Here is a 14,499-nt window from a genome sequence, read left to right as displayed (position 1 = left end):
TCTTGCTCTGTCGCCCAGGCTGGAGTGCAGTGGCCGGATCTCAGCTCACTGCAAGCTCCGCCTCCCGGGTTCACGCCATTCTCCTGCCTCAGCCTCCCAAGTAGCTGGGACTACAGGCGCCGCCACGTCGCCCGGCTAGTTTTTTGTATTTTTTAGTAGAGACGGGGTTTCGCCGTGTTAGCGAGGTTGGTCTCGATCTCCTGACCTCGCCATCCACCTGTCTCGGCCTCCCAAAGTGCTGGGATTACAGGCTTGAGCCACCGCGCCCGGCCAAAGAACCACTTCTAAAAAAACAGAGCTGTGTTTTTTTTTGTTTGTTTGTTTTTTTGGAGACAGAGTTTTGCTTTTGTTGCCCAGGCTGGAGTGTGACGGCACGATCTTGGCTCACTGCAACCTCTGCCTCCTGGGTTCAAGCGATTCTCCTGCCTCAGCCTTCCAAGTAGCTGGGATTACAGGCATGCGCCACAATGCCTGGCTAATTTTGTATTTTTAGTAGAGATGGGGTTTCTCCGTGTTGGTTAGGCTGGTCTCAAACTCGCAACCTCAAGTGATCCACCTGCCTTGGCCTTCCAAAGTGCTGGGATTACAGGCAAGGCATTATGTCATATTATAGAATATTTAGGAAATTAAGGAGGAAAGAAGTCAGCCTTAATGCCTGGACCCTAACACATCTACTTCCTCTATACATTGTTCTTTCAAGACATTGATCATGAGCTTTTAATTTATTTTAATTTATTTTAATGTGGTTGCAAGTACAATTTCCTATCTTTTCCTTTCCTTCATAATTATGCCCTAAGCATTATTTTCTTGTTGCTACATAGTCTCGGTAACGGTTGTTTTAAATGATTTCCTAATGGCCCCTCCTGTGGCTGTGCTGTCACAGGTGACCCCATCCCACTGATGAACACTTCAGTTGCTTCCAATTTTTCTGTCAAGCGATATTTTGAAACACCAGAGTCCAGTGAGGCAGAAGTTCCCACTGTTCCCTGGGGGCTGACTGTAATACAATTTGACTTTGCTCATTTCCTCCTTTCCTCAGAGGAGTGTTGGAAGAAATCGCTTTTAGAGAATGGTTAGAAAAACGACCAACAGAAAATGAGGAGGAAGGAGATCATGAGCTGAAAGCATGTTGAGCTTTTAGGAGGAAGCTGCTTTAGGAGCCCAGACTGTGTAGGTTTTGCTTTTGTGACTCACGAATCGGGCATGAGTTTATAATAATTTTGACAGATGCTTTTCACTCATGCAGCGCTTGGTGCTTTTGAGGGTTTTGGCTCAGGAAGTCTCCATGCAGAATCTCTGCTTATCATTTGCTGTCTGTGTGACCTACATCAGCGGCGCCTCAGTCTGTCTTCCTGCAGAATAGGAATACATTCAGCCCTCTATATCTGCGGGTTGGGCATCCATGGATCCAACCCACTGTGGATTGAAAATATTTGGAAAAATACAATAAAAAGTAAGAATACAACAATAAAATAACATAAATAAAAAACAAGACCGGGTGTGGTGGCTCACGCCTGTAATCACAACACTTTGGGAGGCCGAGGCCGGTGGATCACAAGATCAGGAGATGGGGACCATCCTGGCCAACATGGTGAAACCCCGTCTCTACTAAAAAGACAAAAATTAGCTGAGCGTGGTGGCGCGTGCCTGTAGTCCCAGCTACTTGGAAGACTGAGGCAGGAGAATCACTTGAACCTGGGAGGGGGAGGTTGCAGTGAGCCCAGATCCAACCACTGCACTCCAGCCAGGCGACAGAGAGGGACTCCATCTCAAAACAAACAAACAAACAAACAAACAAACAAACAAACAAGCGTTAACAACTATTTACATAACATTTAAATTGTATTAGCCACTACAAGAATCTAGAGACAATTTAAGGTATTTTGGAGGATTTGTGTAGGCTATATGCAGATACTGCGTCAATTCATATGAGGGACTTGAGCATCCCTGGATTTGAGCATCCACGGATGTGCCAGAACCAGTCCCCTGGGGGATACCGAGGTATATCATGATAATAGGCCCGGAGGAGGACAGATGAACATACTGGGCCATGGGGCAGCACTGAGCTGTGGTGGAAGAACCCCGAGTAGCCAGAGAAAGAGCAGGAGGGCCTTCCAGGGAAGAGGGAATGGCCTGTGTGAACCCAGGCTGAACTTCTCATTCCTGGGACTCGGTTTTCCATTTGTACAAAGTGCTTGGTTTTTCCTGTTTCTCCAGGAAGCCTCTCAGGGACCTCCGACCCTGGCCAGCTCTGCTCCTCTGACCGCTGGGGGTCCTGCAGGCCCTAGCCTTGGCTCCTGTGTGTGCACCAGGCACGTCTAGGCCTCTTCAGCGTGACCAATCTCTCTGCTCAACACAACCAACAGTTCTTGAGAAATTTCCAGGGGCAGCAAAGTGCTGTAGCCCCTGACACGTTTTAGGGCTGAATGGGAGGTGGGTATCAGCAGACTCAACACGTATTTATTAACTTAAAAGAAGTGTCATTGGTCTACTGGCAAAGCTGGCTAGCAATAACCTTATCTTCTCCAGGAACAATGATCATTAATCATTCCTTCCTGCTGGGCGTAGGAGACGTATAGTGGTGGAGCAACTGGGTGGTAGAGGCAGAGATCTCGTTCCCTGATCCCGGCGCCTTAGTTGTAAAGTGGGAACAGTAATAGCACCTACCTCTAGGGCCACGGAGACCGAATGAAATAATGCCTGTCAAGTCCCTTAGTACACAGTAAGCGCTCGGTAATGCTAGGATGTTGTTATTATAATAAATTTTTAGCGAACGGGAAGACCGAGCACCGGTTGGTACTGGGCTAGGCGCCGGACGCAAAGATGTAGAGATGTCCCGGAGGCGCCTAGGGGATCCGGGCGAAAACCCGAGCAGCTAAGGCCGGGAGGAGGCGGAGCGTCGAGCACCGGGCGGGCGGTGAGCCCCTGGAAAGGGAGGGGGCTCCGGGCGCTCTCTCCTAGCAGCCGCGGCTCCTCTGTTCAGGGCCGCACCTCCTTGGCCGCACTTTCTCTTTGATTTCGAAAGCACTCCTCTCCTCCACCTAGTCTCCTTTCCTGGGTTGCGGGGAAGACCAAGACGCCAGGCCCGCGGATTAGTCCCCGCCCCGGGGCGGTGTCGCTGGAGCGTCAGGGGAGTCCCGCTCGCTGCAGCCCCAGCGCCGCGCGCGCCCCTCCCTCCTCGCGGACCTGGCGGTGCCGGCGCCCGGAGTGGCCCTTTAAAACGGCAGCTTCTTGTCCGGAGGGGGCGGGCGGGGGGCGCCGACCGCGGCGCGAGGCCCGGCCCCTCCCCTCTCCCTCCTTCTGTCCCCGCGTCGCTCGCTGGCTCGCTGGCTCGCTCGCCTGCCCGGCGCACGCTCCGCCTCCGTCAGTTGGCTCCGCTGTCGGGTGCGCGGCGTGGAGCGGCAGCTGGTCTGGACGCGCGGCCGGGGCTGGGGGCTGGGAGCGCGGCGCGCAAGATCTCCCCGCGCGAGATCGGCCCCTGCCACCGGGCGAGGCCTGCGCCGCGATGGCAGAGATGGGCAGTAAAGGGGTGACGGCGGGAAAGATCGCCAGCAATGTGCAGAAGAAGCTCACCCGCGCGCAGGAGAAGGTGAGCGAGCCGGAGCCCCAGCCGCCGCGCAGTCCCGGTCACCTGTCCCTCTACCCTCCGACCCTGGGGCCTGGTCCTCCGCCGGGATCTGACGCTGTCACCAACAGAGGAGCGCTTTCGGGGGGCTTCGGGGTCCCCAGGTTGCGTCCCCCGGCGCTCTGGGTGTCCTCTTCGGTTTGCGTCCTGTCTCCCCACACCGGGCCGGGGCAGAACAGGGCCTCGCTTTGCACCTTCGTGGCTCGGCTGCACAGCAGTGGCCGGCCCTGCTCCAGGATCTTCTCAGGCGCGCGCTCCAGGCTAACCTGCTCTTTGGAGGCCAAGAGCCGGGAGGCTGGGAGGCCAGGTGGTGACCCCCCGCTCTCCAGGCCCATGCAGGCAACCCAGGCGGGGCCGGCGCTCGGGGCGAGAGGGAGTATGTCTCTCCACCCCCGGGGCCAGTGTTCCCCCGGACTCCCAAGGCTACTTCTCGAACCGGCACCCGCAGTTCCCTCTTTCCCACTGCTTCTCCACTTTCGTTCTCCGCGGGCCGAAGGAGGGATGGGGTTTCCTTTCCCGAGAGGTGCCTGCGGCCTGGAAGCTCCCGCCCAGCCTGGCCCCACCGGGAGCCCGGGGCTGTGCACTCCGCAAGGAGGTGCCCTCGCCCCAGCAGGGGCTTAGCGTTTCCGGCGGCCGGGGAGCGGGTGGGGGCACTGGCTTTGGGAGCCCACCGCCGGGTGGGGAGCTGGCCTAGAGGAGGGGCGTGGAAGGCGCCACAGGAAACCCGACCCCTCCTCGCGGAGAGCTGGAGTGGGGGATGGAGCCAGGGCCTCCCAGGGTGCCCAGAGCGTGCAGGAAATGCAGGGATTGAGAGGTGGGGGTCGGCACCCGGTCAGCTGTCTATCGTAAGCCACCTCTGGTTTATGGAATTGGATCACGCCAGCTGCTGACGCCACTTCCCCTGCCGACTCCGACTCCGAAATCTGAGATTGCAGAATCTGGGTTTCCTCCAGGGTGGCCCCCCAGTGCCCTGCGGCCAGGCCTGCCACCTCTCCCACCCGCCGCTGGACCGCCGACCGCCGCTGCCGGGTGGAGGCGCAGGGACAGGCCGGCCTTCCCCTGCCAGGCCTGGTGGCTGTTTATAAACAATGACTTTTGCTTCTGAGACCCGCGGGCTCCCTAAGGATGCAACCACGTGATTGCTGGGGGAAGGGGGAGAGGGGGGCGCCTAGAGCTTCCCCATACCTCCCTCAGAGTCCTACTGCTCATCCCTGTGTTTCCTGGCTAAGGAGGTGGGTGGGTGTTCATTGAAGGAAGGGCCCTCAGCTAAGCTCCAGATTTGCCCAGACCCAGCTCCCCCACCCCCCACCCCAGGGGAGGTGGAGGAGGAGGAGGAGGAGGAGGAGGAGGGATTAAAGCCCCAGGAATAGCTGGCTGGGGGCTGGGAAGACTTAAGGTGGTGGGGGGGGTGGGCGGTGGTGGCAGCACAGATGCAGCCACCCCTGCTCCTGGCTGCCATGACTGGGTAATCCATCTGGGTGCCTGGAGCAGGCAGACCTGGGCCAGAGCCTGCTTCCTTCCCTAAAGGGCCAGGGAGATGAATGGGAAGCTTGGTTAGCTGAGATGCGTTCCCTGCCCCCATCCCACTGGTGTCCCAATCCTTCCTGGCTCCCCGAGGCTCTTGGTGTGTCCCCTTTGCCCTGGTTGTCTTTTCTCTGCAGCGGCATCTTTGATGTCATTCTCAGGGCAGTAGGCATGGGCTGTGTCCCCTCCAAGGAGGTGGTGATGTATCACTGAGCCCCTGAGCCACCATCTCTCTGGCTTGAGCCCCTGTTCTGTGGCCACGGGCAGTTGGCTGACAGTTGGTCAGCTATGCATGCTGGTCTTGGCCAACAGCTGACCTTGCCCATGCCGGGCTTCCTGGGAGTGGAGTTGTTTAGTGTTCCAGCTGCTCTCTGCCTGCTGGAGACTAGTTAGGGACCCTCCCCCCATCAGAAACCAAGGCAGTGCAAGCATCACGACAGGCATCCTGGCCAGGTCTCTGAAAGTAGCCTTCCCCTCCCTTTGGGATGCAGGCCCTGCTCCCAGGAAGCCCCATGCCTCAACCCACAGCAGCCTCTGCTGTGTGCCTTCTTGGAGAGTCTGTGCCATCGCGGGAGGGTCATCCTCAGTGTCTTCGCGTGGTGATCAGTGCGGCATCTAACTCCCACTGTCAATGGAACTGGAATCCTAGTCTCTTACAGGCAGCCCCACCACTACACCTACCTTGCCTTAGTGAAATCAGTGAGTCATGGGGCAATTCATTTCCCTGTGGCCATCCTGAGCAAGGATGGCCGGAGCTGTGCTGGGAGGCCGGGCGAGTCCTGGCGTCCTGGTATAGGAAGAAGGCCCGTGTCTTTCATCCACCCTTCTCCCCCAGCCTTCCCACATCCGCTCCCAGCCCAAACATCCAGACTGTGAGGGTGACAGTGTGGTCAAGGGCAGCCTGCACTCTTGTACCCTGGGCCCTAGGGTCCCCAAGCCAGCTCTTTTTTGACTGTTGTTACCTGTTGACCCTCTGCCTACACCACTGGTCTGGCTGCTCCCTGAGGGCAGGGCAGGGCAGGGCACACATCCAGGTGTGTGCATTGAGGATGTTAACTGGCCCCAGTCGGTGCTTAGTGAACGTTTTTGAACAAGGGATTTGGGCCCGACGCAGGCTGATGGTGGATTGATTTGTGTTGTTTGTTCTGTGTCGTCACTCATTCATCAAATCCTGTCTGGACACAGGCCTGGTGCCTCGTCCTGGGCTGAGGCACCCTCGATGCTGTCTCAGGCAGGGTGCATGTGGCTCTGGCCTGCCTGGAGCTTTTTCTTGAAGGTCCCATGGCCTGCGGCCTTGCTGTGAGGAGGGCATGAGAATAAATTGGAAGGGTTGCCCGGACCTGCCAGCATGGCACCATTGCTCCTGGCCCCCCGGCCACTGCCCCCAGAATGCCTGGGGTGCACTGTGTGTGCTGGGATCTCGAGCCTGTGGGCACCGTGAGGTCATCTTCCCATTGCGTTTGGCTTGTCGAACCCTCTATAAATGATTGTGTCCATTTTTGGGCCTCAGAAGGGTGGCTAGGCAAAGCCAATGTAGGGTGGAGCCTGGGTCAGATGACGGTGAGGATTAGAGGTTGGCAGGCTGGGCCCCTCGGGGGATGGGGCGGCTGCGGAGAAGGACAGCTGAGGGGGTGGGGATCTGGCCTGCTGGCCCCTGAAGGCGCATGGCTTGGGAGTCCTCATGGAGCGGGCCTGACAGAGCTGGGCCTTGCTCTGGCCGCGCTGGGCTGACAGTGAGCACAGGAGGAAGGCTCTGGCAGGGTGGGAGTGTGCATGCTGTCCCTCCCTCCCTGCAGGCCCTGAGCTTGCTGGAGGGGTGCAGGCTGGACAGTGGGGAGGGCCAGATGGGAGGAGGGAGGGCCCAGGGTTGTCAGTGCACAGCACAGCGCTGACAAGATGAGAAGAGGCTCACTAAAGGAAGGTGCAGTGGTGGCGATTCCTACAGCCTTGATGCATGGCCACGGATTGCACTATGCTCAGCTGCGTGGTTAAGGTCTCCTCACGCAGTAGCCACCTTAGCCTCCTCCGGAGGAGCCAGGCCTGTACACCAAGCCTTATCTTTGCAGCAACCTTAGAAGCAGCAATGCTACACCTGAGAGTGGGTGCATGGTCCCTGTAACAGAGAGGACAATGGGGACATAGGCAGGCCCAGCCACCTGCCCAAGTCACCCAGGCCCCCAGTGAAGGCACTGGGAGCCCACCCAGAAACCCTGGTCTCCCCAGGCCAAGTCCCCTTGGCCACTGACTTTGCAGGGGTCCCGCCCCCTTCCCAGGCCCTAGCACAAAGCTGCCCCCCTCTACCCACATTCCCATCTCTGTCCATCTTGGGGCCCATCGCTGTCCTTCTGTCCTTGAATGTCTGAGGTTCTTCCCTGCCAGCTGCTGTCTTGTCTTTTTCTCTGTCTCTATCTGTACCTCCCTGCTCCAGGCCTCTTCCCAATGAACTTGCTCAGGCCCTTCCAGTATCTCTCCAGTCTCAGCTTCCCCTGGACCCGCGTTACTTATGTAGATGGTTCATCTCACCCTGCAGGGAAGGCTTCTGAGCTGGGCATCTTCTGTGGGTGGGCCAGGGTGTGTGGGGGCTCTTGGGTATTCGGTAAAGGCGTTTGGGTGTGGGAGGTTGGAAGCATGGCTTCTAGACTTCCCCAGTCTCCCAGGGGCCCTGGATGGCCTGAGTACGGCCTTCTGGCTCATGCAGGGACCAAGTCGGGCACAGGCTACTTGTCCAGGAAGACAGAGAAAGGGAGCTCGGTAGGCTGCATGGGGCATGGGGAAGGAGAAGGCATTCCAGGAGGCGCAGGCATGGTCCAAGGTGTGGAGAAAGGGGTGAGGGCATTGAGGATGCCAGCTCTCTGAAGAGAAGGGGTGCCTGGGTGGTAGATTCCCTCCAGATTTCATGAAGTTGTGAAGGCCAGGAAGCTCTGTGGATCCCAAGGATTCTTGGGGAAGCTGAGGTTTGAACTCTGCCCCTTCTTCAAGATCACCACATCGGGGCTCCCTTCTCACTGGCCTCTGACCAGGTCCTTGCCCTTGAACTCAGCATCCAGCCCAGCTGGTCCCTGACAAGCTGTGTGACTGTCCCTGAGGTTCTAGAATCCCTGAGTCCTACCCTTGGAGGTAGGCCCTCTGTCCTCATATCTCTATAAGGAACAGCAGAGCGTGCACGGGCTCTAGGCTTCCCTGACGTGCTGCGGACCCTTCCTGAGCCCTGTTTCTTCATGTATCAAATAGGGGATAAGAATGGTTCCTCTTCACACATGTGTTGTGGAAAGTAAAGCCCCAGGCAGGTGCTTGGGGCATAGCAAGTGCTTGTTGAATGCCAGCTCTGTGGCAGAGCAGCACCTTGAGTCCACATGAGGCCCCCTCTCCCTGCATGGCCCGACTTCCCAGGCCCTGTCCCCAGAGTGTCCATTACAGGCCTCTATAGACAGCTAATCCCTGCTGAGCCTGGAGCTGATCAGGCTTATGATGCTCACAGACCCAGGGCAGTGAGTGTGGACGTGCACGCGTGTGTGTGGGTGGTGTGTACAGGGGTGGAGGGTTTGGGCTTGGGAATCAGAGAGCGTTAGAGTGAATCTTGACTACTCCCACCATAAACTGTAAGTTGTTTTTCCTGTCTCTGGGCTTAACTTTTCACCATTGGCGTATGATGAAGTTTGTGTATTCATTCCTGTATTCATGCAACAAATATTGAGCACCACCATATACTGGGCACTGTTCTAGGGAGTGGGGACCCAGGGGTCAACAGAACCAAGCTCCTGCCCTCCTGGAGCTGACATTCTCACCAGGGGAGATGGTGAAGAAACCACCAAGTATGGTGGCAGGTGCGTAGAGGGGCGGTGAGGCAGGGACTCACCTGCCTCAGGACTTTCTGCATGTGTCCCGTGTGGGAAGCCTGTGCTGGGCTGAGGATTCAGGTGTGGACGTGACTGTGGGCGCTCACGCAGCAGGAAGATCGGGTGGAGAGAGGCAGGTGGGCAGCTCCTGTCTCAGGTGAGGGGCACCCGCGGGAGGACGGCTTCCTGTTGGATGCCACCTTGGTTTGTTGTGTTTTTCTAAAGCTGCCTCTTTGGCAAGCCTCCTTTTAGGATTAAGAGTGCAGATGTGCAGCCTCGCTGGGTGTTTGTGCAGGGCAGGTGGGCAGGGGCTCCTGCCCAGGATGGAGGATGGGGGAGGCAGGAGGGGCTGCTAAAGGAGAGGAGGAGGGCGTCAAAGATGGCCTTTGCTGCGGAGGGCCACTTGGAAGATTCTCATGCCAGGCGACAACTGTGGGTGCGGTAGAAAGCATGCAGGCTCTAGACAGCTGCGTTTGAGTCTTTCCCCGCACATTCCTACCCTTGGGCAAGTCTCACTGAATTCTTGGAATCCCAGTTTCCTCATCTGAAACAGGGGTCATGATCTCCGCCACTGACTGTGGTGAAAATGAAATGGAAGGTGGGGCTCCAGGTTCTGCTCCTGTGGAGACCACTGGAGGGACTCGGCCTACTGCTGTTTTTGTGCTGTGGAAGAGGCCTAGCACCCGAGCTTCTGAGAGGCCACCACCTCCTAAAGAGGCCGCAGGATTGTGAACCTGCCAAGGGCTGACAGGGGTCAGGGTTGGGGAGCCGAGGAGAGAAAGGCCGGCTCTTTCTGCCCCAGGGAAGCCTTTGTCAAATATTAACTTAAACATAATGGCATTGTTTCCTGCGTACCGGCTGCATGCCATCATCACTTTGGACAGGTGAGAGTGTTATCCGTCCCATCCCCAAAGGAAGAAACTGAGGCTGGAGTGGTTGTGTGACTCTCCGTCGGGGCTTCCTCCTCCCTTGTGGTCAGTAGGATCAGTAGCGGAGTCTGGTCTGGGGCAAGGCCTTGGAGACAAGCAAATGAGATGGAGGCGTCCAGCGGGCTCCCTGCATAAAGCCCTAATGGTGAAGGGGTGTCATTGTGACGGACTTTGGTCCCCAAGACCATCCCCTATTTAACAAGATTTGGGGCCCCTGTCAGCCCCCCAGCTCCACCTGGGGTCTAGGCTTACACTTTGGAGTGTGTGGCAGACTCTGGGGTGATGGGAACATCTGGGCTTTCTAGGTACAAGTCCAGAGATGGGGGTTCATGCACGCAAATGAGGACAGACAGGACCCTGCGCTGTGCGTTTTTCCCACGTAGTAAAATCTGTCTCCAGTTTATTCCAGTCTAAAAGAACACCCTTGGCTGGGTACGGTGGCTCATGCCTGTAATCCCAGCACTTTGGGAGGCCAAGATGGGTGGATCCCCTGAGGTCAGCAGTTCTAGACCAGCGCTGGCCAACATGGTGAAACCCCGTCTCTACTAAAAATACAAAACAAAAATTAGCCGGGTGTGGTGGCGGCGCTTGTAATCCCAGCTACTCAGGAGACTCAGGCAGTAGAATCGCTTGAACCCACGAGGCAGAGGTTGCAATGAGCCGAGACTGTGCTGCTGCACTCCAACCTGGGTAACAGAGCGAGACTCCGTCTCAAAAAAAAAAAAAAGAAAAAAAAGGCTGGGTGCGGTGGCTCGTGCCTATAATCCCAGCACTTTGGGAGGTTGAGGTGGGCAGATCACGAGGTCAACGGATCGAGACCATCCTGGCCAACATGGTGAACCCCCATCTCTACTAAAAATACAAAAATTAGCTGGGTGTAGTGGCCTGTGCCTGTAGTCCCAGCTACTTGGGAGGTTGAGGCAGGAGAATTGCTTGAACCTGGGAGGCGGAGGTTGCAGTGAGCCGAGACTGCGCCCACCACTGCACTCTAGCCTGGTGACAGAGTGAGACTCTGTTGCCAAAAATAAATAAATAAATAAATAAATAAATAAATAAAAATAAAGCTTACATCCCTCTAATTTTGTTTCTGTTATTGCTACAGTATTTCTTTAATGAGATGTTGGTCATACTCATTGTTTTTTAATGTTCCTGGAGAGGAAAGAACTATGCTGCTGACACTGCCCCCCCCCCCACCACACACACACACACACACACACACACACACACACACACACGCACCCTGGAAAGATTTCCTGGGGGGAATCCCGTGCTCTGGGCACTTTGCTTTGCTTCCTGACCCAGGCAGGCCCATGTGTTTCTGGCTCCTGTGGTCACCAAGGCATCTTATCCCCTCAACTCGGCTCTCAGTAGGTGCATACTTGTTGCACGTGTGGCTGCATGGATTCTTCAGGCAGTGGGGAGATAGTACTGATGGCTGGCAGAGGTCCTGGAGGCTCCCTGGGTTTGAGGGTGCAAGGTGGGAGCGGGAGGGATGCTGTGTCTGCAGGATTTAGGTTGGGGCTAGGCTAGTGGGTGCAGATCCCACCCCGCCCGGGAGGGACCCAGGATCGCTTCTCATCACACTCTCCTGTGGTAAAGCAGCCGTGGTCAGCTGCTCAGGGCTGTGGTGGGGCCTAACCCGAGCCAGTGGCTGTAGCACTTGGTGCCCAGGAATGGGGCTCTTGTGATTGGCCTGGGCCCAGCCGAGGAATCCTGCCTGATTTTAGGCCAGATGCCAAATAGGGCTTGGCCTGGGTCCTCTGCAGGGGGCTGTGCTATAAGAGAAAGCTTTCAGGTGACAGCAGTACTGGGCAGTGCTGACTGGGGGTTCAGTGTGATTTGCTGGACCCAGACGTCACTGTGAGAGCTGCTGCCCTTGGACACATTTTGCTGGCTTTTTGCAAAGCCTCTTCCGTCTGCTTTCTGGGCCTGCACCTTCAGCCCCAGTCATGACCCAGATCCCAAGTGCAACAGCAGGTGGGGTGGGATTGGGGTCACAGGAACAGCATGGGGCGTGGGGGTGGGGCGGTTGGGCCTTGGAGCCTAGGGGCACAGTGGCCTTGGGGCACTGAGGACTGTCCTGTGGTGCCCCTGGGAGAGGGCATTTATGACTGTGCCCAGCCCCTACTGCTGCCTCCAACCTGCAGACATCTCCCCTCTGCAGTGTGAGGGCCGCAGTGTGGGGTGCCCAGCCTGGATTGTTACAAGGAGTGAGTGGGCGGCTGCAGCAACCGCCACAGGACTGGGTTGGGGGCGGGGGAAGGATTTATCACTACTGGGGTCCATGGAGCTCAGGCCTTCCGTTCCCTGCAGGCCTCCCCATCCTCAGAGACCCTGGGGCATCCCCGCTGGCTCCTGAAATGTGGTCCTTGTTTTGTGGGTCAACTTCTTACTCTGAATGAAGTCCCCCGAGGAGCCTCAGATCACTCGGTAGAGGCGGCGACGGCTTCGGATTTATGCTCTTCGTCATTCTGTTGTCTGTGGCCTGCCCACCGTGGGTCCCTGCTCTCAGGAGCTCCCAGCCTTGCACACAGCACCCATCCCGGGACTGTGGGTTGGGGAGGGCACTGGAGCCTGAGGGGCTTTCCATCAGGCCTTGGCAATCAGGGAAGGCTCCTCGGAGGAGGTGGAACCTGAGCCAAGTTCGGAGGGCAAAGGAGGCAGGTGGTGACGGGAGAGATGCTCGGATGGCAGTGGGAGCAGTGCTTGTCAGGGCCCATTCAGGGCCTGAGTCTGAGAAGATGGGCAGAGGCTGGGCCTGGGCCATAGTCTGGGGCCCCTGGGAGAGGCAGGCTCTGCCCCCGGCTCTTCAGCTTCCCGCCTCACGGGCCTGAACTGTTCTTCTATCTCCTAGTCTAGCCTCAGCAAAGGACTGTGTCTTAATTGTCCTGGGTTGCGGGTGAGGGGATGAGCCTGGAGTCTCCAGAAGGAGTGGCCTGGGCCAGATTAGAATCCAGCCCTGCCCAGGGTCTGGGGCAGGGCTTGGGCCTGGATTCCACCCCTGTTAGGGCTGGGGACACAGGGGCCAGGTGACACCTGTCGCTGGAAGGGCAGGTAGAAAACATCCTGTACCTGCCTTGTCTCATGCGTGCCTGCTTCTCCACCTGCTGCATAGCCCAGGGTGACACCGGGAGGGATGACGCTGCTGGGCCTGGAGGGCTGACGCTGCTGGGCCTGGAGGGCTGGCGGCTGGGAGGTCCATCAGTGGATCCGCTCACCTTTTTAGGGCATCCCTGTATGCACGGCCCTGTGTGGCCAGGCCATTGACTGGGATGGCCATGGGGGTCCTTTTGCTTGCAGAGCTGGGTCAGAGCTGGGAAGGGGCCCTAGAGGAGTGGTCCTGCCAGCTGTGGGGAGCCCTGGCTCCAGGATAGACCCCCGAGTGGGGAGTGGGCACAGTAACATGAATGACGCCGCAGTCTCTGTTATGTGGATGGAGATGGGGGCAGTGACTGGCAGCGAGGGGTTTCCACCAGGCCCGTGGCTGGAGAAGCTTTGTTGGAACCGCAGGGCTGGCAGGAGTGGGTGCCAGGAGAGCCTTTGCCAGCCCAGCCCTTTTTTCCAACAGCTGCTGCTACTTTCTTTGGACCTTTGCTCAGCTCGCCGTCTCCCTGGGGCTGCGGCCAAGATGACTTGAGTCCAGGGCAAGCTGGGGCCCTTCTGGCACAGAGAGGCCTGGGGTCTTTGGCCTCCTATCCATCTGGCCTGTGGCAGCTCCCCTTTTTTCTCTGACCTGAAGTGGCCTGAGCTGTCAATTATGTGTCAGGGGCCAGATGCAGGTGATGAGGTGGATGGAGCTTGGAGCTGGACCCTGGGACCATGGGCAGATGGGCAAAGGGAGGGGAGACGCTGAATGAGAGAAAGGGGAAGAGGAAAGTTAGGATGTAGGGAGGAAGGAATTCATCCCCTTGGGTCTGCTCCCCTGCTGTGTGGTGCTGGGCAAGTCACTTGCCCACGGCTTGGTGGGGGGTCTGGGAGGAGGTGTAGGGGAAGCACATAGCTCTGCCCTCCCTGGTGGGTGATGCAATTGCTCTTTCCCGGGGAGCATCTCATGACAGCCCACAGGTGTCGTTCTGGCTTTTGTGTTTTGACCTTGTTGTCTGTGCTTATGACAGGTGTCTTGAAAGTGGACTTCAGTGAGCTTCCCCTCCATTCTCTCCCCACCACCTGCAGAGGCTGAAAAAGCTAAATCGGGAGCGGATGGTCTCACCTCTCCAGGACAGAAGTCAGCTCTCCTTTGACTAGAGCCTGATGGAATGGGGAGGAGAGGGCAAAAGATTGCAGGTGGGGCCGAGGTTGGAGGGGGCCAGATGAGGGGCACGGAGCTGGGGTGGAGGTGAGGGTCTGCCATCATTTATCCATTCACTCACTCACTCACTCACTGGAGGAACCTGCTGTGTAGCGGAAGACCACAGGCTCCAGGTGGGCCACTGAGCCTCAGTGTACCCACCTGGGAACCGGGAAGTGGGAGACTCCTCTCTCAGCAAAACAAGGTGAACTCCCGACTCCTGTAAGTGAGAATGGCAGCAGCTGGGTTCCTGCTGGGTCCGGCTGGGTCTGGAAGGTTCGGGGGGCAGAGCCACTG

The 14,499-nt window shown here is 57.5% G+C and overlaps 1 protein-coding gene across 16 annotated transcripts in view; it reads left to right on the top strand.

Moving 5' to 3' along the window:
• The first annotated feature begins 3,064 nt into the window (after positions 1-3,064).
• BIN1 (bridging integrator 1) overlaps positions 3,065-14,499 on the top strand; it is a 59,140-nt gene continuing 47,705 nt past the window's right edge. For all 16 annotated transcript variants that reach the window (XM_017877332.1, XM_017877327.1, XM_017877321.1 and 13 more), the window contains exon 1: positions 3,065-3,589. In XM_017877332.1, coding sequence (XP_017732821.1) covers positions 3,506-3,589 — 84 coding nt within the window. In that variant the 5' untranslated portion in view covers positions 3,065-3,505. The remainder of the gene's footprint in view (positions 3,590-14,499) is intronic.

The sequence above is a fragment of the Rhinopithecus bieti genome, unplaced genomic scaffold, assembly GCF_001698545.2.
Source record: "Rhinopithecus bieti isolate Rb0 unplaced genomic scaffold, ASM169854v2 scaffold_10223, whole genome shotgun sequence".
Lineage (NCBI taxonomy): Eukaryota > Metazoa > Chordata > Mammalia > Primates > Cercopithecidae > Rhinopithecus > Rhinopithecus bieti.
Note: the sequence above shows the minus strand (reverse complement) of the source record. Positions and strands in the feature narration are given on the sequence as shown.